The sequence below is a fragment of the Aquila chrysaetos genome, chromosome 14 (genome assembly GCF_900496995.4).
Source record: "Aquila chrysaetos chrysaetos chromosome 14, bAquChr1.4, whole genome shotgun sequence".
Lineage (NCBI taxonomy): Eukaryota > Metazoa > Chordata > Aves > Accipitriformes > Accipitridae > Aquila > Aquila chrysaetos.
Window position 1 is genome coordinate 4089736 of NC_044017.1, and position 18488 is coordinate 4108223.

Genomic DNA, 18488 nt, shown 5'->3' on the forward strand with positions numbered 1-18488 from the left:
ACGAACTGAGTTTCAAAACACGGCTTCAAAGCATCAAAACGTGGACTAGCAGCCAGTGCCAAACATCCCATTCCCGTGGAGGGACCAAGCTGTTTTAGCACTCAGGGCCATGACTTTGCACTGCAGAACGGGATGAATTCTATTTAGCAGCTTCATTTCTACACAGCCCAAAACTTTTTTGCTTTCTCAAATTCTTAAAATTCTAAAGAATCAAATAATTTGCTTATTATTAAAATGGAGACGACAAGGGGACATTACAAGATGCACATCGGGCCCACTGAATGGCCTGTGCACCATTCAAATCCCACTTTGAAGGATTAATAAGCCAAACGTGGGGTTTACGTGGCATCTGTAGAGAGTGAGCGGGAGCTACTTATTACTGGGAGAAGTACAAGCAGGATTCTAAGGAACAGACCCACGGGTTACAGCACACCTTGGTGGGAAAGGGAAGGTTAAAGTAAAAAATAAAAGGGGGTGGGTGGCAGAGGGAATAGCATTTTAGTTACAAATACTCACTAGTTAAAAACAGGATGCAAAGAGCAGCAATAAGGGGTTAAACGAAGCAAAGATGAAAAACTGGGAAATATTAATCAAGTGAGAAATTATATAGGAATTAATGCATGAAATAAAATAATAAAGTGGCAGCGTTAGAGCAACAGGAGCAGGTGCGTTCTCCCTCTCTCTGCAATTTTTTTTCCTCGAGACCCAGTTTTGCACTAGCTGCACTGGAAGAGGCAAGCCCTGGGTCCCAGCCTCAGGGGCGATTTCAGTGCTGCGCCAACTAAGCCTTTCTCGTAAACACACAAACAGTCCTTGGCATAGAGACCCGTCTTGAGATCTCAGCAAATCTTGCCAGTGGCTAACCTCGTCCCTGCCCTGGAGAGTCAGGCTCCTTGCTGCCTCCCTCTGGGCTAAGGGATCTTGCAGTGGGGTTTGTTTTGTTATTTTGAAGAGCAAAATGGCAGCGCTTCAGGGAGAGCGGAGGGGCTTGTCCCCAGGCAGAGAAGGGCTAGGACGGGCTGGGAAACAGGAGACAGAAGAGAATACACAACCCACATCCAGACTCTGCTCTCCCTTTGGAAAGGATGGATCGGGGGCCCACGCCTAGGTGATGGTTTCAGGCTGTGAATTGTAATCTGGCACAGGGATGCTCTGAGGCCCTGCCTTGGGGGCTGACGGTCCCCAAACCAGATGGGGTTTAAGGCATGTCCTTGTCACATAAGCTTAACCAGTTCCCCGCCCAGAGCGCTGGTTTTGGTACATCCCGCACTGCAGGAGAGTCCCAGCTCGGGGGCTGCAACACTGATCCCTCAGAAGAAAGATAGCACAATGCACAGCCTCGCAAAGCTTAACGCGTTTGCAGATCTAGGCTTTGTATTTAGCAGTCACAATAATAAAAAAAAAAAAATTGCTTTTCTCATCTTCCTGCAAAAGCGCTTCCTATGCCTTGTTCTGAGTGGTTTTTTTAATGTCAAATTGTTTGCCATTAATGAATTAACTGGCAGAGAGATCTCTCTTCTTCAGTCGGTCTCTGGAAAGATGGAATTTGGAGAAACACTCTGCAACACCTTTCAATTCAACTTGGCATTGTAACATCATAGAAAACAAATCATTTAGGAGAAGAAGAGTTATATGAATTTCTGAAGCCAGTAAAACTATTTCCTGCTGTGCTATCTAAGGCTTGGAACTACTTAACAGCATTCACAGCAGATGCAAATGTTAAAAATTAAAGACACCTCACTTCGAAAGACTTACAACAATCAGACTTAATTCCTTAACAACCAGAATCCTCCTTTTTTCCTTCTTAAATTCTATCCTATTTGACAAGTTGCATATGGTTTTAAGTGACCCAAGGTAGCTTACCTTGCCTGTTTTAGCAGCAATCATACTGTTCTGCATTTTCATTGCTTCAATTACACAAATCTCTTGACCTTCCGAAACCTGGTAAAATTAAAGCAGTACAAAATGAGGATAGAGGATTTTAAACGCTCTAAGTGCGTATGATTTTTCTGCTGTAAAGACTTTCACGGCACAAGTCAAGTCAGCCAGCTACACAGTCACGACACAAACCACAGTCACAAATTGCAGTTGCTTTTGACAAAACTGGAAGCAAAACAGGGAAAAAGGAATCACCTACTTAAAACTATCACCCCAGACAAACCTGAAAGGCTCCTCTCCCATCCCATCCATTCGGGTCCAACTTCTACAGTTCACATTTCACACCCACCACAGTTCGACATCAATTAAATCCAGAGCAAAATATAATTTGTGCGGTTTTGGCCAGGGAGCCTAAGCCTGATTCAGAAGCCAAAAGTTTCTTGGCACGTGTCCGGAGGAGCTTGGGCTGGAAGCTCCGGCAATACCCCACGGGCCAATGCTGAGCAGAAAGTCACACCTCTGCACGTGGCAGCACCTGGATGGCGGCTCGTGACTTCGGACTGACGGAAGGGAGCACGCCTGTGAGGATCCACCACCTCTCATCCACAGCGGAGGCATCGCGGAGGCAAAACCATCGCTTTCACCACAGCTGATGGCCCTTAAAAGGAAACATTCAAGTTCCCTCCTTCTGCTTGTTTGCACTCTGCTAACAGGCATGCGCGAGCTCAAGGTCACCAGTAACGCACTGGGCTGCTCTGCCGGGCTCCCCGTCCCTCCCAGTCAGATCCTCCCCCCGACACCTTGGACCACGCTGCGCAGAAGAAACAACCGCTCGCGGCTTTACAGTGGGCGGGGGGGCTGCCTATACATGAGGGGAAAAACCCGGGATTTAGAATTTATCCCTCGTGTAAGCCAGTGATCAGCCAGTCATCCCACAAAGACGATGTACGCCAGAGAGGGAAGGGAGCCAGACCCTACATCCCGCTATCTAGGACCTGAACACCGCTCTGGGATGCCTCGCTCCGAGTGCCCACTGCGAGTCTTTTCATTAGGCTCTTCTACAGATGCAGTCTGCCATTCACTCATTATCTCAGCAAATTTGGGATACTTTCACTCTGAGGTCAAAGTTTCATTAAAGAGGGTGATTTGAGACCTGCAGAGATCTGGTTAATGCGTTGTTACACGTGCCGGTGCCGTCAAAATGTGTTTGTTTATACACATACATGTATACACATAGATATATTTCTCTAAATATATGTAAAATGAATAATACGTATTTAAGGACAAGCATGTCCCACTTTGGAGGAATATACTGTCTAACAGACAGGTGTGAAGTCAGAGATCAAGTGCACACTGCATGAAATACATTCTGAAAATTTAAATAAAGCTTTTTTTTCTAAAGCGTGCACTAGCAATGACTGAAAAGCACTGATGTCTGCCTATGGATTCTGAGCTAGACAGAAGAAAAGACATTAGGTTAAAAGGTGCTTACACCCCCTTTCTCCAACAGACTGCCAACAGCAACATGACAGGCTTTTGGGGATAAATAAGGAAAGCGTTTGCAATGGGAACACGGTGTACTAACCGCATACAGAGAATAACCACCACCCAACACTTCACCTGCAGAAATTCCATCCTGAGCTTCAGGCAAGCATTTAAGTCATTAGCAGTGTCAAATTCGGTGAATAGTATCAAAGAGTTGTTCTTTGTCCCCAGTTACTTCCCCTCTATTCCCTTTCCCCCTCTTTTGTCTCCGTCCTTCCACACCTGCTACTCTGCCTGTAGCCTTGTCCCAGCAGCTCACTCTTTCCTTCCTTTTTCTTTTCCTCCTCTTCTCCCTATCTCACTGCTCAGCTTTTCTTCCATCTGCTCTGAACTTTCCAGACATTGCTGAGGTTAAGAGGAAGCTATGAATATCTACTTCTGGTTGGAAGGGGGGGGGGGGATAAAAAAAAATGGCAAGAACGTTTGTTGGAGGGGGTTTTTTATAGCATATTTCAGAAACAAATTTGCCCACCCTCTGGTTAAACTCAGCTCTCAGCGCGCCAAGAACACGGGCCTCTAAAGGTTGCTGAAGATTGAGATGCTAAGGAGCGCAGGTCTGAACTGAGTGGCCTAATTTCAAGGGCACAAGAAACTCTTCTCTTGAGCCCCAGTGCAATTCAGCTCTAACATGGCTTCATCAGGTGGATGCCGTGCAAATGAACCAGTTAGCAATTATCTAAACGGAGCTCTGGAAATACATCTACTGGAAAAGTACAGAAGCGGTGTCTGGGAAGGAAATAACCCCCCAACCCAGAAAATATATAGACAAATTACCCAGTTAACATCTCGTCTTACTAGCTGGGAAGGAAGGAGGCACTTGCAGCAGGTACCACCTGTGAAAATGCTGTGTCAGTACTTGTGATGATGTGCAATTTGTTGAAAATTACCTTGGTGAAAGTGTCACTTAAGCACAGAAGTTTAATTACTGCTCTTATGTTAAACCTTTACAGCTCCACTCATTGTGTTGCAAAGCGACAAATCCTAAAATGAGGCACTTGTATCTCTCTTTTCTCTTTTTCAGTCTTTTGGGCATTGTCCAATTTCTTTCATTCCATAATTGCACATATCCTTTTGCCTGTTATTTAGCCCGCAAATGAAAACCGCAGCGATGTGTACAAGTTCTCGCTTTCTAACTTATTTAAGGATTTATCGGGACCATTTTTAATGTTGCATTTTCATCGTATAATTTATTTCTTTCAGTGGATGGTAAACAAATGTAAACCACCATCTTTACATTTTGATTTAGAGAGGCCTCAGTGATGACCCAAATCTGTCAAAACAGGCAAATAAAATCAAACAAAAAATCTGATCGATTGGAACCAAGTAAAATAAAAGGGCTCCTTTCCTTAAAAGAAATTAAACTCAGGTATCTTTCTCACAGAGTTACACTACAGACAAATCTACCTTTACATTGCTTGGAATGTCAATATAAATGAGTGATTGACTGTTAGACCCACAGTCTGTATTTTAGTAGTTTATTTCTGCACGGCGCAGTTCAAAGTAGCTGTTCAGTTTTGTTTGCCACAGAGTGAAATGGAAAAAGAAAAAATGAAGAAAGAAAAAAAAAAAGAAGAAAAAAAAAAAATCATTGAAGAGGAGGGTACTTAACATCTCGACATTGCCAACAATTCTGATGTGAATTTGGGAACAGTCAACAGCACTGGCTGAGTAACTCGGGGACGGCACGGCGGTTGTTATCTCCTCTGGCCGAAAGGTTACACACAGGACAGGGAACTGTCTCCGCTCATTTCCCGAGCAAGCGACTCGCGACACGGGGTGGAAGCTGAATTTGAGAAGCAGCAACCCCGAGCCGTTTTCCTCGCACCTACAGGAGGACCATAAAGACTAATTGCACTTACAGATAGGTCTCCTTAAAACTCGGAAACACAAAAAGACGGCGCACACCCGAGGGCGTCGCTACCACGGGATCTTTGTGAATATGGTAGACTTTCCTCGGACTTTTGTGCGTCATCCGATAAAAGACTTAACGATTGTGACAGGACGTCTTCAATGTTAGGCTTACAAAATGGTCACAAGCCCCACAAGTCTTTCTGATAAACCCAATCGGCACTGATGTATTTCCCCGCTCTCTGTCTAATTGGTGTAAAGTTTGCAGCTCTGAATCCCCTATCTTTTATCCAGCTTGCTGCGTCCTCTCCTTTGACGTGAGGTCAGGGTTCACATTCGCATCCGATTATCGAAGTGGCACTCATTAACCGGCAGCCTGCCTCGCACCAAAATGAGTTCGCTGGAAGGGGAACTCGGCCCATTTACTCAGCAGATTTTAGCATTTTAAGGAGGCCTGAATGTCACACAGTATTGCTACGTTTTGAGGAGTTTCAGACATCTCCAGCTGATGATTAATTGTGAGTGATGGGAAATAAAATCCAGTAAAGCCAGCTGCTTGCCATGGTCGGCAAAATTACTATAATGGATATAGGCTGCCAATTTTCCAGTTTTACTGGCAAGTCTTCCAAGTGTAATTAAGGGAAGTTATAAATGATATGGAAATCTATCAAGTCCCATTTATTTTCAGAGGACTCTTTCCCCTGAGACTTTTATCTTCAAGCTTATAGTTTGCTTTGTTGTGCTAATGATTTAAACCACTTCTTATTTCTGATTAAAGCCCCCAATATCCTTCATAAGAAGTTAGATCCACTTTATTCAGAAGGATTTAAAGAAACAGAAACCTTTTTAAAGTTGTGTTTGTTAACTGTGCTGAGGTCTCGCTTCCTCTGTGGAGGCACAACAGAGCGTCCTCCATCTTAGGCACCTCACTGCCGTCTGGACTTCTGCTTCCGACAAATTCTGAGGATTCAGAAAGATCTGGGGGTAGGGGGAGGGAAAAGAGGGAATAAAAAAAAATAAAATAAAAAAAATCCACCATCAACAAACGCCCAACTTCCCTCCAAATCCTAAATCCTCCAAAAACAAAGATCGTTAGGTGCTGCCTTAGAGGCTAGACATTTAGCGCAGGGTGGTGTTGCTCACTAATGTTGTTTGATTTGGAATAAAAGCATGAAAATTATGTGCAAAGGCCTAAAATTGGAGATGTAAAGGATGACTGCACAGTATTCCATTTCTCAATTTCATCCTTCAGAGCCACAAAATGGGGGTGATACAGTTACTGGATGAGATTTACAGTAACAGCTGTGGTCTTCCCACACAAGGGAGGACCTTCTAATGGGCTAAGGTCTGTTTTGAACAGACGGGGAGTAGCAAAACAAGGTTCCCTATTAAGGGTGTGCAGTAATATTCCTGATAAAGAAAATGAGTAGTGGTAGTCAGATTGCTTTAAAAGACCTAAATCTCCTTTCGCTGTTTTTTTTTTTAAAAAAAAAAAAAAAAAAAAATAGCTATTTTAGAAAGTGCTAACTGCTAAATAAATGAAAGACATGTAAATGTAAGGGTTTGGTTTTTTTCTTAATCTCCTCGCTACGAACTGTAAAGAATGCATAGGAACCAGTGCCAGGGGCATATGGCTTTCTCCTGTGCTGAACATTCATACAAAAGACAGGTTCATCAGTCATTGGAGTATCTGGATAAAAAATTAGCTCCTGATGGATGGTATTTAGAGCTTACCTGCTGCTAGTACATTACCAGAGAAACACAGGTTTTGAAACCCACATGACATTAGAAACTGCAGACCATGAAATACCCCACGTGCAAGCGCACTCATAATGTATGCCAGGTTATACAAAATAAGAAATAAGCTATTTAAAGCCTCTGCCTAAAATTGGGCCCGCTGCAAGGAACCCTGGGTCAGCCCTACACAGGCCAATTAATGCACAGCATCTGCTGTATAGAAGCCGTGCATGAAGCACTTCCGAATGATTTCAGCAATTAAAAGAAAACTGTTTCCTGCCTGTTCTGACAGCAACTGTTTCAATGCAAGAGTGAGCACCAAATCATTGTGTGCAGCTGAAAAAATTAAGTCTTTTTTTTTTTTTTTTTTTCCCCTACATCTTGTGAAAAGGGGGTGGGAGGGATGAAGATTTCTTACGGAATCGTATCGTTCTTTTGTTGTCCGACATTCTGTGTTTTTCTGCCAAATTAGACAGAAGGCTCCGAGGGTTTACGGGGCCCTCTACAGTATCACCTTCTGGTGCACTGTGGCTCCCTAAAAAGATGGATCAATATCAACCCTGCTGATTTGCCTACAAAAGTGAAAATCCCTCAATCGTGTTTTTAAGACCATTATATTTAGAACACAGGTGCTCTGATACGTAACATTTTTAAGGCTCTTGGAGCTGAAGGGGAAAAAACGACGACAGCTCTACGTAACAACAATCTTAGATTTGGTTAAAAGTGAAGTGAGAATTGGATTTTATTGATATCTCCTTTCCCAGTTTTGGGAAGACACTGGTAAATATGCCTTGCGATTTCCACTATGCTGCGACTTGTGTCCCGATTGAGCCTTGTTAAGTAAGAAGGGACAATGCAAGACGGTGCCATATGAAATCCAGTTACCCTCTCTCGTAGCCTTCAGCAAAATAAGTACAAACATCTTGTTTATGCTTGTGCAAAACCACTGAACAGTGAATTAAGTATGCATTCACTATCTAAAACCCTTACGAAGATACTGGGATTTCTGTTTGTTTATTTGTTGTTCAAACTTAGTCCATGCTGGTATCATTCCCTTCTCAGATTTTTTTTCTCTCTGACTTGTTGGCAATCTGGCAGCAAGCACCCAACAAGAAAACAAATCAAGAGGAATTGGATGAGCAGCAATTGAAATTCCTTGACATCGTCCATTACCACGTAAAATAATTAGTGCAGGTTTTCCCATCTTTCCAAATTAACTTTGAAACCGGAGCTACAGAGCTGCAAATATCATTAGCGGCAATTAATAGTACTTGACAAATCGTTATTAAACTTTTTTTGCCACGCTCCTTTAACGAATGAACCCAAAGATAGCACATCCCAAATTTTGTGACCTCTGGCTAACCAAAGGTCAGTGACGTCCCCCTGACAGCAATCAGCACCGGTCATTGCACTCCCACTTATCCAAAACACGCTTCCCCAGCTGCTTCCGAGGTCCCAGCGTGCTGGGCAAGTGATACGCGGGCAGAGCACTTCTGCGGCCGAGTCTCGTGCTACTCGGCCCAAGGCAAGGCTCAGCTGCCATCGCACCAAGCTTTAGCAGTCAACTTTTTTAGTAACGGCTAAAAAGTTGCTTATCATTTGAAAAGGCAAAGCACTCCAATAAAAAAAAAAAAAATTTCTCTGAACTCTTTTCAAAGGACAGTAGCATTTTTCCCCCCCGAGGAGGAAACTCTAATAATATTGACTATTTGTACCTCATCATCGGAATAGGATTTCAATCTTAATTACACCGTACTTGAACGCAAATCATAAGACTGTGCAATTGCATAAAGATATGGAAGAAAAATCTATTCCAGTCAAATATAAAATAATGACATAAATACATTAGGAGCAATTACTATAGCTACGGGGTTTTTTAATGTAACCACAATTATTACTTGAAGCCTGAGATTATAAGAATGGTGAAAAATTTGAATCCTTTTACTCTTGAAATTTCACAACTGTGAAAATGCTTTCATTTCCTGTTTACCAATAGTTTTTTCCCCCACAAAAATACACCACAAAAAAATTATTTAATACACAAAATCATAAAAACTACATGAGGTTTGTGACCACGTTTGGTCAAGTTTGCAAACTTCCTTTAACTGAAAAAATGCAGTTTATATTTGCTCTGGGATCACTGAAGAACAGGAGGGAGGAAAGGAGGTAAAGGGAAAGAAAAAGGAAAAACAACAATAAAAAAAAGGTTCACACATAAGAGAAAAATCTTATCTGAATTTAAGAATAACTTACTAAATTATTGATACCATATTCATCTAAATGAAATGTGAAACTGTTACTAAAGCAAATACATTTTTACTGTTTTTCCTGGGGTTTTTTTTCTGTTATGAATTCCAACAAGTATAAGAAAGGGGAAATTTTTTTTTTTTTTGAGGTATGAATGGCCAATATGATTTCAAATAACACACAGCTGGCTGATGGCAACAGGTAAACTTTATAACTCCACGAGAACAAACAATCTAGTGAGAAACAGAATCTAGGAAGCTGTTTTGGTCTGGGCTTTAGCAGCGAGCATTTCAGCAGTAGAGGTCAAGCAAAACATATCTTTTCCCATAGCAAGAACTTTCCAAGGCTTGTGAAATGGAAAATTATGGAGAAAGATTTTTTTCTTAAACTATTCTTCTACAGAATAACAAGAGAAATTGAACTAACGTGCTGAACTGAACTGGAAGAGGAACGCAGTTTAAAAGAATTGGAATGCAGTTTAAAACATCTTCCTTGGTTGTTCTGAAAACATGGGATCATTGACAGTAATGTGGTTTTTAAGTTATACAACTAAAAGAGCAGCCTTCAAGTTACCTGATTTTGAAATTACTGAGATATTAGCATATATATATAATAGCTGACATCTCGGTAGAAAAAATCATCCCATGCAGTATCAATACCCATGGCTACACTAGCATCAATCTGAAATCATAAGAAATATTGATATGAAAAAAATCTATTTAAAGAGTGGTTTGAATGGTGATAACTTCCAAAACCTGGGGTAATCTTGAATTGCTGGAAAGAAGAGAGGAAATTTAGAAACTTAGGTCAAAATAATTATCTGTCCTCTTCTTTTGGCCGTAGTCCTACCAAGACTCAGTAACGCTGGGGTGTTACACACAGGTGCTTTCCTTTTACATATTTATGGCTGGGGTAATCATTAAAGCGATGTAGGCTACCAGCACTGGTGTTAGCTTATTGACCAATGCTTGTCTTAGTAATGCCACCTGTTCTGCCTAATTTAATTAAAGAAGAAAAACAACAAACAGAAACATACAGCTAAAAGAAAGACATCTTTGCATTCCTGACAGATAGAAAACCGAAAAAGCAAAAACTATATTCATAGGCGAAAATATAGCAAAGGCCACAAGGCAATCAGGACAGTTAAGATCTTTTTTTGTTGCTGCGGACAGTTCAGGCTACCGAAGTCGGAACCAGTTGTGGAAGCACTTTGGGTGGCTTGCTTTGAACGAGGTACGACAACATCGCTTTACCTGTTCAACCATTCGGATATCTTGGGCTTTCCCTGCTCCTGCAGTTTCAGCGCATGGAATCCGACGTGCACAAAGATCAAGCCAAGCAACTCAAGAAGAAGAAGAAATATTCGCAAGTGCCTGCCTATTTCCTGCCCTCTAAGCAAAGCACTGAATTTGTGCAGCCTTAGCAGTTTTTATGGTGCTGTATTTGTGGTGGTGGTGGTGAGATTAAAACCACGTGCAGTGCCGTCTCCACGCTCTGGCATAAAAATCCTGCGGTGTGCTGGCAGGGCTGGCTTGTGCTGCCATCGGTGTCAGCAGAAACAGAGCGAGTCCCTTGCCTGGGCTCTGGAAGCCCAGTGGTTTCTCTGGCCCTTGGCACCGTGGGGAACCAAAAAGTAACTCTCCCCCAAGCAAATCTCATCCTAATGCACACTCGTCATTAACAATCTACTTATAAAATAAACACGCAAACACCCTCACCCCCCAAAACAGACATTTCCTATATAATGTGACCATTATCATGAGGAATGTAAGCTAAATTCAAATCTTCTTTCCCTAAATAATATTAACCTCCTTTCCAGTCAGCCAGATTTCAAATTGTTTTGTTGTTTATGTCGCTTTCTGCTTCTGAGTGCCTTCATTGTGTTTCCAGGAATAACTGAGTGACAATTAATTACAGTCTTCTGATCACACGAAGGAAAATAAAGAAAGTAGAAAGTAACTAAAAAGCTAAAAAAACTGGCAACATCACAAGTTCTGCTTCTCTCTAAATGACAAACAGCACTTCCCCACTGTGTTACTAAAACTTATAGATCATCTTACAGACAAAAGAAAATAAATTCCTTGCATATGCAATATCTTTTGGCAAAAAAATGAATTGAAAACTGCTTATCAGACCAGCTGGATAGAGGATGCTCACACAATCTTCTATCGGGCTTCATCAGACCAAAGTATTTTTCAGCAACAGCAGCCAACTGAGAACACTACGCTTCAAGGAAAAACAATGACACATCGAGTGGGGAAAACTAACGCAGGGATCGGCGTCGCCTTCTCATTTGGCTAAGGACGCACGGAGAGGGACTAACAAACACCATATGCTTTACCTGACCGGGCGTGATGCCCTAGAGCCAAACCGCAGGCAACAAACACGAGTTTGCCAGCGCGGCCATTCAGACAAAGACGAGACGTCCCGCTCTAGGAGTTTCTTTGCCATTTGTAAAGTCACACCTGAAGGAGGGGTACCGCAGCGCGGCTCCCCGTGCTCCTGACCGCTCGGAGAGCATCCCTCCGTGAGCACAGCGCTGCTGCAGGGACTGCGCTGCACTGACGCTATTTAGCATAGACCGCAGGTTCGGAGAAAACAATCTCGGAGTAGCTAATAACCAGACAGCGTTATTGTGAGCAGCAGCAACACCCGAGTGGAAGGATGGACAACTACCAGGCGGCTCTCCCATTTTCCAGCTGTGCCGTTTTCACCCGCTGCGCAAATTCGAGCTGCCAAACCCAGTTGCAAACAGAGAATAGGAGCTACTTAAATTCCCATTTCTCCAGCACACTAAAGAAATCAGACTTTTCCCAAGCAGTGCAACAAAAAGAGCTGTATTTATCAGGGAGCTACAGTTCCCTGCCCATCATGCCTTGAACAGCTGTAGTGAGTGAGCTGGTTTCTGACGGACAGCCAAGACATGTAATCTGAATCACACCATCCCACTGCTTATTCAGTGCCGATAGCTGGATGCTACCCTCATCTCGCTCGCTGGCTCGCTTTTTTTTAACGTTTTGACACTAGTCCTGAAAAGGAAGGATTTAAGTTAAACCCTTTTCAATAACGCAAATGTGTTTTTGCAATTAAAGCCACACAATTAGCATTGACAAGCTCAGGTCAGCAGAACATAGATTATGCCGTTCAAATGCTCTGCCACTCAGTGCCTCCAGCAAAAAGCTGCAGAAGAGGCGAAGAGGAAAAAAAAAAATCTCCACACATTATTTAACAACTTGTGCTCTGACGCACTGCACCACTTGTGGATTTGTGGAGGGAGGTTCATTTATTTATTTACTTCAAATCTCTTTGGCTCTGGCCTCCTTCTCCACTGCTTCTATTCCTTCAAGACAACAAGAAATATTCTTCAGGGCAAGAAGGCTGGTAACGTTTAGCAGAATTAACTTCTCAAAAAAATCTCAAACAAATTAAAAAAGGTTCAAAATCCTTGCCTTAAAAATGTTTCCCTTTATTCTTCGCCAAAAAAGTATTTGCTTAACATCTCCCTCGCTCAGCCACTCTTACTGCCTAGACACAGAAATCACAGATTTCTCTACCCATGTGATGACACAGTGATTAATTTTAATTGAATACTGCTGATTTTAAAGGTATAAAAAGTGTGTGTGCACATGTATAGATCACAATACCAGAAAGCTAAGTGTAAAAGCTAAAAGAATTTCTCTTGCTAGTTTCTACTCAGCTGTACTTAGTTGTTTTCTCAGAAATGTCTTTCTTTCATTAATATAAACATTTGCACCTACAGATCTTTAATATTAACATGATTACTCCCTTCTCTCTGTAAATAGTCAGAAATACCCATATATTCTAAAAACAAAAGTGGCATCATAGCAAAACATAAGCAAACAAATCACTTTACCAGCACAATTGATGACCGTCACATCATAAGTGCACTGCTGATTCTGGACTTGGGATCTTGATCCCATTACTACATCATCTCTCAAGAAAACCTAGGTCTCATTGCTATAAATTATGAAGTCTGCAACTGAAGCTTTCTGTTTGTATCTAAGTGCCACATATATGTTTATGGCATCATTTGACTGACAATAGTACTTTAAAATTAATCTGCACAATCTGATTCAAATATTCCTGGTCTGCATCACTCTATTGCTTTCAATGGTTATGAGAAATAATGGCCCTGACCTCGGAAATAACGTATGATACAGTGTGATAGAATTTCATATAAAGCTGAGCTCAAGTGAGTATTTATATGTAAGTCTAAAACACCGTATTTACATTCGTTTCCAGCACAATGTGAGGTAAGAAGCAATGGAAATCCCCGGGACAGCAATGGCACGTTCTGTTGCCCTTCTGTATGTCAAGTTTATTCCTTCTGCAGGACAAAAGGATTCCCATAAGAGACTGGGAATTCCCAGATTGGAATTCCCAATTCAGGAAACCCATGTGTCTTGCAAAATGCTAACACAGGATTCTTAAAAAAATAAAAGCGGGGGTGGGGGGATAAGAAAGTTAAATATCTATCCGACATCCCTTGTGTTTAGTAATATGGTCACTGCTTCAGGGCAGAAAATCAACAGTCCCCTCCTGCTAGCACTAACAGCACATATATACTTACGTATATTTACATGCACATATACACACACACACACAGTTTTTTTCCCCCCCTGCCAAGGCACTTGGGATACAAAACCAAGCTATTTGTTGAGTTTCAGCTGTGGACTTGTACCCAGCTGAAAATTTTCCTTTTAAAGCCCGTTTAATTTGAATTGTGCTTCCTTATTAGTTTTTATAATTCAATTGAAAAGCAGCACACATTATTCAGCACACTTTATTCTACAGGTGACATAAAAAAAAAAAAAAAAAAACAAAAAACCACACCACACACCAAACCTGTGACCTGTAGTTTCAGTTGCACCAAGGAGAAATTTGTGTGGAATATATAATGAAAATGCAGATATATAGATCACATTTCTTACCATGTCCCCAGGCTTGACAGAAACTGCCACCACTGCTCCAGGCATGGGAGATCTCAAAATGCTGGAGGTGTCCTCTGCTGCTTTCTCTGGCATGTACTTGCTCAGCTCTGCAGCAACCTTCGTCAGTATTTGTAATTTGTACTAAAGAATAGGAAGAGGAATGTTTTAGAAAACTGCACCTTGGTGAATTCCAGTCAATAATCTGCACTATTTTACGACGTGTTTTTATATAATACATCTGTTATCTGTTCTTCACAGGAGTGTCTGAAAATCACTGTTTGACATCTTTATTCAGAGTTTCATTTTTAGAATGCAGAAAGAAAAATATGCAACCGCAATCTGCAGCAATGAGCACATAAAAGGAAAGAATCAACTACGGTAAAGAAATGTCAGATACATTTAAAAATTGGGGGTAGAGAGGGGAGATACAAATCTAAAAAACAGAAATATCCTTACAATTACTGCACATTATCTTCAGTGGATACGGAATATTGAGGGATTCGCTTCCAGTGCTGTGCTGAATTTGAAAATGACCTTTTGGGGAAGTCTGCCAGATTTTTCAATTACATGATTGTTTTTAAACATTATGTTTACTTTTTAAACACTTCTTTTTATCATGTATTGAATGTTTGAAGTTAATAACTTGCTTAGGTTTTGCGATTAAAACATATTAAACAATTTCAATTCCTTTTTTTTTCATGCACAGGCAGACTGATCTAACACTGTGGTTGTATCGAATATACTTTATCTGTAATAAAAACTGTTCGGCAGCTGTTACCTACCTTGAGAAAAAAGAATGTTTTCGCTAGTATGTTTTATAGCAATTAGAAATGGAAAAGAACACGATGACCCTCGAGCGTCTGAGAGCACCCCTTTAAACAAAACCTTGCCGAAAACATAGATGTGCGTACCCTCATTTCAGCTCCAGGCTTTTAGTTTTTAAAAACTTGTAATCCCTTTGACAGATAATTCATTGCACTTAGACAGATGGCCTTCACATTTGTCCCAGTGCACTTGAAAATGAATGCAAAAAGCCAGTAGATGGCAGCAGGTCTCTGCAGGAAACTCCTGCCTCACCAAGGCCAGCACCACACTTCATCAATAATTTAAACAAAGGTTTTAATAATAAGCATTGGGTGAACGGCATTTACAATTCAAATGTGTATTTTGCTGATGTAAAGTTCAACACCTTGCTTTGAACAGTATGTTTTCCTCCAAAACAATTAGCTATTGTTTTATTAGCAATAGAACGTCTTTACTTTTCATTTTTACACAGACAGAAAAAATCCGATATCCTTATGGTGAAGGTAAAGGGGGACTCTACCTTCTGCTTCTGTAGAGAGTAGAACAAGGTATTTCGAAATACATACAAAAGGTGATTAATTCTGCAATGACATCTTTTAAAAAGCAGCTTTCAAAGCCAAATTAAAAAGACACAACAAAGGATTATCATCCTCCGTAAACGGCGTTTGGACGCGCAAGATTATGTGCAATGAACAGTGCGGCCGTTCAGTTAGAAATACTTGCTTCGAGTCAGAAATACCAGCAAATGGTTAAACGAACCAATCCCCCACCGCCGCCCCAGTAAATGCAATAAAATGCCACAACAATACTCCCTGAAGCTGTAAGTGGCACCCAAAGATTTGAGAACCCCTTCCCAAACATGTGCCTTGGTTACAATTGATATGGCACAGAGAAACCAGCACCATTTCGTATGCAAAAAGCTGCTTTAAACTCCAAGCCTCCTGCAGGCATCATCATGACAATTAAGACTGTGGCGCTCACATTTTCCAACCCAAAATACAGCTAGTTCTCTCCCGGCAGAAGCAACTACATTCAATGCGGTGTGCTCCTTGCAGTTTCTTTTCCTAAAAGTAAAGCGTACGTGTGCGTGCATACGCGTGCACGTATGCACGCTTGCATGTATGCTGTAGGGAGAGGGGAGGTGATGCCTATAGGAGATTTGATGACATAAGCCGCAAACAGAATTGCAGCAGTGTGACAAGTCAAATAATAACATCTTATGCATGTTTCTTTACTCTTGAGTGTCTGTTTTGCAATCAAGACATACAAGTGTCTGCCAGTTTCTGAAGGATATGATCCTTAAGTGAAATTACTGTGCAAATAAAAGCTTTTTACTCCTATTAAAATTCATCTGAGTCATAAGTGGCAGGGAAAAAAAGCTTGCAGAGTGTATTCTGCTGTCAATCTAATAAACATTCTGTGCAGAGGGACTATTTATCAAAGATAAATTGTACTTAAAAGTCCTTCATTAAATCTATGGGGGGGAATATAATTACACCAAATTGCACAGTTTCAGTATCCATGGTTAGTGTCGTCTTTGTACTCAGAGTCTGAAAATAAAAAATAAAAAAAGGAAAAAAGGAAGAACACAGAAATAAGTTAGATTTGTGGACTATATTGTTGCCTCTCGCAAAAGACTATTTTGTTATGATTTCAAAGGATTAGGTTTAGATGCCATTTAGTTTTTTAAGGCACATATAACACTTCCGAGCTGCCCAATTTCCAAATTTAAACTTAAAATGAGAGCTAGTCCTTCTGCATTCATCTAGGTTACGGTATTTCGCAGGGACTGAAATACAAAATTCCCTATGCGCTCCGCAACGTACAGCAGTGGGGGAATAACCATGTTCCTCAGTATGCTGCACTTTAAAGCTCAGTTCTCCACACCAAGTTAAAATATCCCTACCAAACATTGTTTTTACTATCTTTACAATTTTCATATCTTTTAGATTCCTTTCTCTGCAGGATTCCTGCTTTGCTTGGAGTGAGATGTAAGAGTCAGTACACTCAAAGCTTTAAAACGCGGGTCTTTGTTATTGATGAGCTGTTCCTTTTCCTTTTGTATTTGTTTATTGTTCTTTAGTCTGTTTGGGGGATAAGCAAGTTACTGTAATCAAAAAGTAAAAAATAACAACAGTAAACTTCTGGGGAAAGGCCTTTTTTGGCACAGTTGGTTCACAAACGACCTTTCAGAATATAAAAAGACAAAGCCGCAAAGAAAGATTCCTTCTTTAAGATTACCTTTGATGTATTTCTGCTGCTGGCCCCCACTAAATACCCACAAAAGTGTCCCTTTGTAAGGCTGTCTCTTATGTGCGGGGGGCTGGTCACCTAACCAAGGTGCAGCCCGCAGCTCAGCCAGAGCCACAAGACTCTGGAAGACCACGTCAAACAACGCCGGCCAGTGCTGCTACAACAAAGACAATTAAGAATATACCACATTTTTTCATTACATGATTCACACCGCTGCTATGCCTTTGATTTAGCGAGGACAATGCTGAACATACGAAGCAGAAGTTTTGATATGCTACTAACGGAGCGCAGTCATGTTTTCTTCCTCTATCCTCAGGAGGAGGAGGGAGATGGGAGAAAGAAGGGGCATAAATTGGGGAAGTTTGGGTTATAAATAACGAGCAGAAGGCTTCCACTGGCCTAAACCAGAAGACACATCCGTGGGAGTCATAAATAAATCGCAAGTGGACTCTCGGAGCATGAAAATCTGCTAGCCATCAGATCCGCGCTGATGAGTAGTTGTCACCAGCCACTGCTCTGCTCCGCAGGGTTCCAGAGCCTAATTCTGCCAGCTGAAGTCAAGTCAATAAAGAGGTAGCCGAAAGGAGCCACACAGCTGTTGATGGCACAGAAAACAGGGGTTGCTTTTCCACAAGACTGTTGGGAGTCCACAATCAGTCGACAAAAGTTACAGTAGGCAAAAGTGATGTTACTTCACAGTTTTCCAAGGGTAACAGTATCCTGTCTTACCTTGCCCACTAAATGAATTGTAACGCTAAAATGCCTCTTGCAACCAAATCTCCGTGACAAAAAAGAAGAAAACAAAAAGCCGTAACAATAGCAGTGCAAAGGAGTGGGGGGGGGGCGGGGAGGGGGAGCGCAAATACAGTGAAAATTGTACCTTGGGTTTTGTGGATGGTTTTTGTAGATCTATTCCGTACTGATCCCCCAAGTCAGTAGACAAGTAGTAGACCAGCTGCTACAAAAAAGTTGGCCAGGGCACATCTGACCCCATCTTTGCATAAAACCAAGTTCAGTAGTTTGCACAGATATGGTTCCCTTGCCGTGTAAAACAGAATATTGTAAACCTTCAGTAAAATGCTCAAAAACTGCACTCTGTTACATCTCACATTAGTTTATTAAATATGATCTTCCCTGTACACCTGAAACTCATGTCCCTAGAAGCTGTAAATGTTCAAACTCCATTGGAGATTTTATAGAGCAATCTAATGTATCGCTACCCAC

At 41.4% G+C, this 18488-nt stretch overlaps 1 protein-coding gene across 4 annotated transcripts in view; it reads right to left on the reverse strand.

The window, feature by feature from the left end:
• Nucleotides 1–18488, reverse strand: part of PCCA (propionyl-CoA carboxylase subunit alpha) — a 300837-nt gene that overhangs the window by 1874 nt on the left and 280475 nt on the right. For 3 of the 4 annotated variants that reach the window (XM_030036718.1, XM_030036720.2, XM_041128640.1), the window contains 2 exons: nt 14208–14348; nt 1864–1941 (listed from right to left, as the gene is read on the reverse strand). In XM_030036718.1, coding sequence (XP_029892578.1) covers nt 1864–1941; nt 14208–14348 — 219 coding nt within the window. Of the gene's footprint in view, nt 1–516; nt 577–1863; nt 1942–14207; nt 14349–18488 lie in introns of all 4 variants that reach the window. The other variant, XM_030036719.1, reaches the window with a different exon arrangement.